At 41.9% G+C, this 10000-nt stretch overlaps 1 protein-coding gene across 2 annotated transcripts in view; it reads left to right on the forward strand.

Annotated features, from left to right (window-relative positions):
* The window catches only part of lamc3 (laminin, gamma 3), a 140995-nt gene that overhangs the window by 92633 nt on the left and 38362 nt on the right, over positions 1 to 10000 (forward strand). For both annotated transcript variants that reach the window (XM_076283982.1, XM_076283983.1), the window contains exon 12: positions 6991 to 7248. In XM_076283982.1, coding sequence (XP_076140097.1) covers positions 6991 to 7248 — 258 coding nt within the window. The remainder of the gene's footprint in view (positions 1 to 6990; positions 7249 to 10000) is intronic.

Genomic DNA, 10000 nt, shown 5'->3' on the forward strand with positions numbered 1-10000 from the left:
TCTCCCTCTCTCTCTCATTCTCTCCCTCCCTCTCTCAATTTAATTTTCAATTGAAAAGGCTTTATTTAAAGCATGGGTTCCCAAACTCCATCAATGTGGGCCTCCCCTCTGAAAACAATGACACCTCCGCGCCCCCCCCCCCCCCCCCCAATCATTTTCAAATAATGATATTCACTTCAGTTAAGCCACTTAAATAGGTGCTATACTATGCTATGCAATGCAATGAGTTGTCATCATATTTTCGACGTTTGGCTTTGTTGCCCATATCAGGCTCGGGCCATGCAGCGATAAAATGTGACAAATCTGTCCATTTTAAGTTAGCTATCGGAACGTCACATATTACCGTCACGTATGTCCAACCTCTTACGTGTATCTGTCACTTAATATTCATTTCTATACAAACCAAGGCGGCGGATTCCTAAAGAAACGCAACCACCCACACCATAAGTTTATCTAAATTAGCTATGTAGCCTACCAAAAAATAAATTTTACCGTGACTCGAAGAGCTGTAAACAGTGTTTTAAGGCTGCGTGTACAAATCTGCTTGAAGCTGCATGTTACTGTTCACTGTTCGGCTGGCGGCACTGTTGCTAAATTACGTTATGAAGTTTGGCACGATACATTCTCACTCAGGATAGGGATCAATAATACTTTCCACTATCCCAAAGATTTAGTATACATCTCTTCTATGATTTATTTCGATTTTATAATGTTGACAATTACATAATCATTGAAAAAAAACATACAGTAGATAGTTCTAACATGAAATAAACGTTTTCCCTTCTTTTTTGAGTCAACCTTCCGCGCCTCCCCTCAAATAATTTGGCGCCCCCCAGGGGAGGCGCGCCTCATAGTTTGGGAACCTCTGATTTAAAGGCTTTATTGAGAGAAAAAAAATGTGTACAGAAATAAATATAGCTATTGGTACTAGATTTGTATGAAGGAATTGAATTCTCTCTCTCTCTCTATCTCTCTCTCTCACTCTTCATCTTGCAAGTTGAGGTCAGGTAAAGGTGGCTAGGCTGTTAGCCAGTGGCTGTGCTTCTGGTCTGGGCCTCAGGCTGAATGTCCCCAGGGACCTAGCAGGGGCAGTGTAGCTGTTACGGTTCCCACGGCACCACAACTGAATGCTAATGTTACGAAGCCTTTGTTACTGTACATTGTAGTTACAACACTGATTACATTGTGACACATTAGCATCCGTTAGTTAATGCTACAAAGCCCCTGTTACATTGTAGTTACAACATTGATTACATTGTGACACATTAGGATCCATTAGTTGTCCCAAAGTTCTTTGAGAGAGAGTTCTGTAATGTATGTGTGTGCAAGTATCTGTGGAAGAAGGAGCCTTCAGTATTCAGCCCATTACTTGGAAGATATGGAGAGAGTCATGGAGGGTGGACAGAGAGAGAAAGAGAGAGTGAAGAAGTGATCTCAAAGGAAGGGCAGGCCCTTGTAACCTTCAGCATGTTCAGCTCTCCTCCCTTCTCCATTCTCGCATCCATGCTATTGGTTTATGTATTTCTCTTTTATTTATTTATTGAATTGATCAGGGATTCTGTGTGTGTTTGTGTGTGTGTGTGTGTGTGTGTGTGTGTGTGTGTGTGTGTGTGTGTGTGCATCTTCATGCAGGTTAATGGCTACATGTGTGTATTAGAAACTCAATATTACAGCTAGAGAAAGAGAGAGGGGTGGGAATAGATATGCAAAACAAGTTTGTCATAATTAAGGGACAGCCGCTAGAAAAAAATATATATCCATATGTAACCCCTTCTTAATGGGCGTGCACGTTACCAGGCACTAAAAGCAATACCAAGGGCCCTATCATGACAGTCAAAAGCGCATCGTCACTCGTCAAAAGCTTATTCAAATTTAGTAGGATGTCCAGTCCACACATGGGAGGGTTTTCGTTATCAAACGTTGAGCGCATGGTGCAACAAGGTGTTTCTAGGATTTTTGATCAGTCATTGGTGTGTTTGGTGCATAACATCATTTAAACCAATGAGAATGACATCTGTCATTCCCTTTAACTGCGCAAAGCGCGATGTCAAATAAATGCATCGGGTATTTTGACATTCAACGGCGCATTTGAAGGAGGCTGCTTGCGAGACTGTATTGTCTGTCCATAGTATTGCTTTGGCAATACTGTTAAACTGTCTTGCTAATAAATGTTTGAATTGAATTGAATTGAATGTGAGAAGGAGGTAGCGAGAGATAGAGAGTGAGTGAATAAGTCATGGTCTAGCTCAGTGGTTCTCAAATGGGGGTACGTGAAGGCACTCCAGGGGGTATGTGAGATTTTAAAATATAAATATATTTTAAGTAGAATCCATGCAAAAATACTTTAAAAACAAATATTTAATAAATATTTCAGATAAATATAAGTTCATAAAATGAATTTTATATTTCAGTAGGCTATTCAATTTCATTATCCTAAAAACCCAGAGTACCCCCCATACCAGGATTGATAGACATTCGTAGCGCCCAATAAACAGCTCTGGGCATTCGTAAACTACGTTTCAAATACGAGAAAATGAATGTGTAGTTCCCAGAGCCCATCTCAATGAGATGAGGTTTGGCGTTATCCAGGCTACTGGTACAGTACAATCTTTATACATTTCATGGAGTTCTGCTTCACTCCTTTATTGAAAAGTTTCTTTAAATTGTTTCTTTTTAATATTTTAATGTTTCTATGAATAAAGAATATTTTAATGAACTTTTCATTAAATGACTGAAGGAATTATTCATAAAAATATAAAACATTTACGAAAATTGAACTGGTAGAAACAAACCAGTTCATTTTCCTTTTGTTACAGGTTTCTTTTTACAGTGCACACACTTCCGTCGAGAGTGAGAGAGAGAGAGAGAGAGATGTAGAGAGAGAGAGAGATCTAGGGAGAGAGAGAGAGAGAGAGAGAGGGAAGTGGGAAATATAGCTATTGGTACTAGATTTGTATGAAGGAATTGAATTATCTCTCTCTCTCTATCTCTCTCTCTCTCTCTCTTCATCTTGCAAGTTAAGGTCAGGTAAAGGTGGCTAGGCTGTTACCCAGTGTCACATCAACCTGTCACATGTCACCCGCCATCACCTGTCAATCACTGTCAAAACGATGGAGTCGTGGTTGAAGCGTAGCGCTAATTCTTGTGAAAACACGGAGGGACAAGTGGCAAAGAAGGCCAAACCAGAGCCGGCAAAATTCCGTGCTCTGTTTTAAGTCTTTTTTTTTCAACTAAAAATGCTTTGCGGTGGTTAGGGGGTACTTGGCTGAAAAAATATTTCACAGGGGGGGTACATCACTGAAAAAAGGTTGAGAACCACTGGTCTAGCTAACTATACTCTGGGAGAGATATAGTGATAGAGGGAGAGAAAGAGAGAGAGATTTTAAACCATACTTAATTCCAGTTTTACAAAACCAAAAACAGGTCAATCAATCACTCTTTGTCATCACAAAGTAGAGATATGAAAAAGATCATAAAACCATTTTTATAAAAGATGGCTAAAGTGCAATTCATTTTCAATCACAGTGCAAAGTGCTTGTTTGTGTGGAAAGAGAGAGAGAAAAAGAAAGAGAATAAGACATAGTCACAGTGCCCTGGGGTCTAGCTACCCACACTATGGGGGAGAGAGAAAGAAAGGACCTGCTAAGCTGAAATTTAAATCACCTAAATATGAACATACACTCATACACACACAGATACACGGACACAACCGCATGGACACATGCCCACACAAGCACGGAAACACACACACACCAATTTCCTGAAAAGAGAAATGGGAGAGGGAGAGAGAGAGAGAGAGAGAGAGAGAGAGAGAAAGTCATAGTCATAGTCACAGTGCTCTGGGGTCTAGCTAACCAGCCTGTGTGGTGATATAAGAGAGAAAGTAAGAAAGAGTGAGAAAGAGAGAGATTGAAGGATAGTGCTCTGGGGTCTAGCTAACTATATAGAGAGAGAGTGATAGAGGGATATATATATATAGAGAGAGAGAGAGAGTGTTCTCTGGGGTCTAGCTAACTGCACTCACCACGCTAACTAGCCAAGACATGAACACACACATATATACACACACCTACACATACACTCATAACAACCACGCTAACTAGCCATGACATAAACGCACACATACTGTACTGTATACAGTATATATATACACACACACACACACACATGAACACACACTGAGACAAACACACACATACACTCACACACACACAGGAAGGTTTTGTTGTGTCGCAGGCTCACTTTAATGAACTCATTACTGCTACTCACTGTCACCCTTTCCCGAGAATGTGTTTCAATTTTGCCTCATTACAAAGGAGACCTTAGTACAACTTTAAATGCTATCTTAGTACAGTAATAAATACTACCTTGCTATAACTATAAACACTACATTTCAAGTACCACAAGAGGACATGAGTGCAGAACAACCAGAGGATTAGAGTATGAGGATGAATTAGGGATGCACGATATATCGGCGTCCGATATATTATTAGCCGATAAGTGAAAAAATGAAAATATTATTATCGGTCCGATAATAGAATTCTGGCCGATAATTTGCGCCGATATTTTTTAAAGTCCTAATATGCCTATGTAAGGTCCGTCTGGCTACACTGAGCTAGCCTACTTGAGCTTGGTTGGCTATACTTTTTCCTCAATATAATGTCAGCGGTGTGAATGTATTTCACCACTCTAACAAAATCTGTGGATATGCGTTCATTTGGGAATCTGTGCATCTCAAAATCCTCTCGTGAATGATCCGCCATTTAACCTTAACAGAGCGGAGCTCAGCCCTATCTAGAGCCGTCTTGTGCTGGTGTGTTTGCACTTTACCGCGCTGGTCGGGGAAACAAATAAACAAACTCGTAATATGCTAACCATTCGTGCTTCAGTTCCAGACAGGTCATCATAATAAGTTATTAAAACCTTCGGGCCTAACGCCTTTCATTTCTGCTGCAGCAGGTTGTGCGCAACAGAGTAGACGGACATAAGATACAGTCTGAGGAGTTGCAGCTTTATTCAGTTACCCACAGTTGAAACTAAACCTAAAGTTTCCCTCACAAACTCTGATTTGGTCGCTATACTGTAGCTTATTCCAAGCTGAGCCGTTTATGAGCGTTTAGTCCTAAATGAAAACAATTCAAACTCTCTAGCCACTCACTCGAAATTCACTGACGTCAGATTCACTTAAAGGAGCCACACATACTGTAGGGCTAGGCTACTGTTATGTTGTTGACTGCCGTACTATTGAGGACTATTATGAGTTCTGTCCATCATTTGGTGGTAGGTAAAATTACTGCAATAAAATTATGCTTATTAAATGCTTTCCCCAAATCACTTTTCACAATTTTTTTTCAAGTGTAATATTATCGGTTATCGTATCGGTATCGGCCACAACAAACTAATAAATATCGGTAATCGTTATCGGCCCTAAAATTCCATATCGGTGCATCTCTAGGATGAATTGAGTATGAGTATGAGAGGATTAGGATGAGTTGAGTATGAGGATGAGAGGATTCGGATAAGTTGAGTATGAGGATGAGAGGATTAGGATGAGATGAGTATGTGGATGAGTTGAGTATGAGGATGAGTTGAGTATGTGGATGAGTTGAGGATGAGTTGAGTATGAGGATGAGTTGAGGATGAGTTGAGTATGAGGATGACGATGAGTTGAGGATGACGATGAGTTGAGTATGAGGATGAGGATGAGAAGATGAGTTGAGTATGAGGATGAGAGGATGAGGATGAGTTGAGTATGAGGATGAGTTGAGTATGAGGATGAGTTGAATAAGTGGATGAGTTGAGGATGAGGATGAGTTGAGGATGAGGATGAGTTGAGGATGAGAAGATGAGTTGAGAATGAGGATGAGTTGAGGATGAGAAGATGAGTTGAGTATGAGGATGAGTTGAGTATGTGGATGAGTTGAGTATGAGGATGAGTTGAGGATGAGGATGAGAAGATGAGTTGAGTATGAGGATGAGTTGAGTATGAGGATGACGATGAGTTGAGTATGAGGATGAGTTGAGTATGAGGATGACGATGAGTTGAGGATGATGATGAGTTGAGTATGAGGATGAGGATGAGGATGAGTTGAAGATGAGGATGAGAAGATGAGGATGAGTTGAGTATGAGGATGAGTTGAGTATGAGGATGAGTTGAGTAAGTGGATGAGTTCAGTATGAGGATGAGTTGAGGATGATGATGAGTTGAGTATGAGGATGAGGATGAGTTGAAGATGAGTTGAGTATGAGGATGAGTTGAGTAAGTGGATGAGTTGAGTATGAGGATGAGAGGATGAGGATGAGTTGAGTATGAGGATGAGTTGAGTATGTGGATGAGTTGAGTATGAGGATGAGATGAGGATGAGAAGATGAGTTGAGTATGAGGATGAGTTGAGTATGAGGATGAGGATGAGGATGAGTTGAAGATGAGGATGAGAAGATGAGGATGAGTTGAGTATGAGGATGGACGTGCAGAAGGTTAAGTACCAGCCAGAGGAGTAGTCAGAGGAGTTAGTGATAAAAGGAAGTACGTGGTGAGTGTGGGTTAGGCATCTTGGGTTTGTTAGATGTGTTAAGCTGATGATGCATGGGACAACTTTTTGAGCAATGTTGCTAGGCAATGTTCCTTATGATTGTGGTTGTGGCATGTTCCCATTGATATTGGGCAACAATTTCTTTCCTGGAGAACTTTAATCGTCAGTAGGCAAATTCATCATGATCATCCAATCAGAATAAATGGAACTGATTATGTGGTTGCCCAGTAACATTGCTCAAAAGGTTGCTCCACATATCATCACTTTTAGGAGAGCAGGTACTCTGGGAAGAGCTGGCGTTTCAAGAGCATTCTTGAAGATGGCGTAGAACTCCCCTGCTCTGGCAGCACTTGGTAGTTCATTCCACTATCAGGGAACCACAGAGTTCTGCAGGGTTCTGTAGAGTTCTGCATGTTTCTCACCTATCTGCTCTGTGCTTTTTTATCTCCTTCCTCAGACACGTCCCAGCTAGCTGATGTGACTCTGGGCTCTGCTCAGACGGTTCTGCAGGGTTCTGGTTCGTGGTCCGGAGGTGGCTTGGCGGCGCCGGTGTCAGTGTTGTGGGTAGAGGAGTGTCAGTGCCCACCGGGCTTTGTCGGACACCATTGTGAGCTGTGTGCTCGTGGCTTCACCCGTGAGGTGCCCAATGGAGGACCCTATGTACGCTGCGTACCCTGCAACTGTAACGGGCACGGAGAATGCCACCCTGAGTCAGGTGAGAACAACGCCCCTCCCTAACAGGCATAGAGAATACCACTCTAAGACAGGTGAGAGAATGCCATCCAGAGACAGGTGAGATAATGCCACCCTGAGACAGGTGAGGGGAATGCTATCTCAAGACAAGTAAGAAAATGCCACCCTAAGACGGGTGAGATAATGCCATCCCAAGACAAGTAAGAAAATGCCACCCTAAGACGGGTGAGATAATGCCACCCTGAGATATGTGAGGGGAATGCCACCCTGAGAGAGGTGAGATAATGCCATCCTGAGACAGGTGAGATAATGCCACCCCATTGGTGTATTTCTGCTTCAATTTGTGCAAAACTAAGGCCCGCATCGCTTCCGCGTTATGGAGGAAATGCACATCTCCTTCGTGTATTTCTCGCGTGTTTTCGCGAGCTTCCTGAAAACTTTGAAAAAAAAGAGAGAGCTTGAATCGAAGCTCTGGGTGTCTGCCAACTAGTGGTCAAGAGTACAAATGAGATTTTACACTGTACTCACGTCTATCGTCTGTTTTATTCAGTAATGACGCTTGTCGCAATATTGCGACATGGGCGGTTAGAGGGTTAATGACCTCATGCATGAACAACACATCAACTAAATCATTAGGTACGGTGGGTCCATCATTATGATTTATGATTTCTTAAGCATGATCATCATGATTACATGTATGTCAGGTTAATCACTCCTGAGTTCATCATGTTTGTGGCCCCTCAACTAAAGTGTGAACAATGGTATGTGTTTAGAGAACTGCACAAGTTGTATTCAAATCAGAATTTGAGTAGTGATGACAACATTTTTGGCAGAAAAAGAAATCAGCATGATCATTCTCAATAAATCATAAATCATAATGATTTGCTCACCATACTTGCTTTAGTTGATGTGTTGTTCATGTATGAGGTCATGAATGACAGACTATGAACTGATGTAAATTCCTGATGATTCATGAGATATTAAGGAATGAAGTAATGCATAAATAAAATACATAAATCATGAATTAATTCATGCATGAAATCATGTAATTCATGTAAAGTGTTATCGAAAATGCCAACCCAAACGGGTGAGATAATGCCACCCCAAACGGGTGAGATAATGCCATCTTGAGACAGGTGAGATAATGCCATCTTGAGACAGGTGAGATACATCCCACCCTGAGACAGGTAAGAGAATGCCATCCTGAGACAGGTGAGACAGCTGTTTGGGTAAGGAGGAGTGGGGCATCATCGTCTGTCAGAGAAAGGGTTAAGAACAACACTCTTCCTTCTCTTCTCTTCTCTTCTCTTCTCTTCTCTTCTCTTCTCTTCTCTTCTCCTCTTTTGTCTCTCTTCTCTGTGAGGATGGTGCAGCAGTCTTACAAACAGTCCATCTCAGTTTGATTCCCAAACCCAATGCTGCCTGTCCCTGCTAAAAGGGTCTGCTAAATTCCCCTCGCTTTGCTTGACTGTACTTTTTTTATTCTGTCACTTTTTGGCCTTAGACTGTCTGTGTTCCTTTCACTCACACACACACACACACACACACACACACACACACACACACACACACACACACACACACACACACACACACACACACACACACACACACACACACACACACATACACACACACACACACACACACACACACACACATACATACACACACACATTGTGTTCCTTTCACAGACAGATTTATTGTCCTCCTACTTTTATTGATCTCTTTCTTTTTCTTTGTTATTCTCTCTCTCTCTCTCTCTCTCTCACACACACACACACACACACACACACACACACACACACATACCACACATACTACATACATACCACAAATGTCCATCTCTTGTCTAGTCACACTGTCTCACTCTTTGGTTTCATTTTGTCTCTGAAACTTTTACATTTTTGTTCTTCTTCTCTCCTGCATCTCCTGCATTCTTGAATTTCCCCTAGGGATCATTAAAGTATATCTATCTATCTATCTATCTATCTATCTATCTATCTATCTATCTACCCAATTCCTTTCTTTCTATCCATTCTGTATCACTTTTTCTTTCAGATACTATATGTGAGAAAATGTCATGTTATCCATATGTGAACTGAATTTTACGGCAAAGACAGCATCTCTCCTTCTCATTGTGTGTGTGTGTGTGTGTGTGTGTGTGTGTGTGTGTGTGTGTGTGTGTGTGTGTGTGTGTGTGTGTGTGTGTGTGTGTGTGTGTGTGTGTGTGTGAGAGAGAGTGTGAGCCGGTATTACATCTTTGATGGGCCAACTGATAATTAGCCAAGCTAGCAGCCTGTCATCTGATCACAGCTAATTTTGGCTGTAGGAGGTGGTGGTGGTGGTAGTGTGTGTGTGTGTGTGTGTGTGTGTGTGTGTGTGTGTGTGTGTGTGTGTGTGTGTGTGTGGGGCCGCTCTGCCCCCCTGGCAGGAGTCTCATTAATGTCACCCTCTCTAGAGCTTTCTCTCTCTCTCTCTTTCTTTCTCTCTCTCTCTCGCGCTCTCTAGCACTTTCTCTCTGTCTGTCTCTCGCTCTCTAGCACTTTCTCTCTGTATGTCTCTCTCTCTAGCACTTTCTCTCTGTATGTCTCTCTCTCTAGCACTTTGTCTCTCTGCCTGTCTCTCTCTAGCACTTTCTCTCTTTGTCTGTTTTAGTCGCTGTCTGTCTGCATCTCTCTTTCTGTCTTTCTCTAGCGAATTCTATCTCTGTCTGTCTGCCTTTCTCTGTCTGTCTCTCTGTCTGACTATATCTTGCTCTCTTTCTGTTGCTC

This window comes from Alosa pseudoharengus, unplaced genomic scaffold (genome assembly GCF_046254945.1).
Source record: "Alosa pseudoharengus isolate Yale_2024_CS ecotype anadromous, Long Island Sound unplaced genomic scaffold, YU_APseudo_1.1 YU_APseudo_1.1_scf_14, whole genome shotgun sequence".
In the NCBI taxonomy this organism is placed as follows: Eukaryota; Metazoa; Chordata; class Actinopteri; order Clupeiformes; family Clupeidae; genus Alosa; species Alosa pseudoharengus.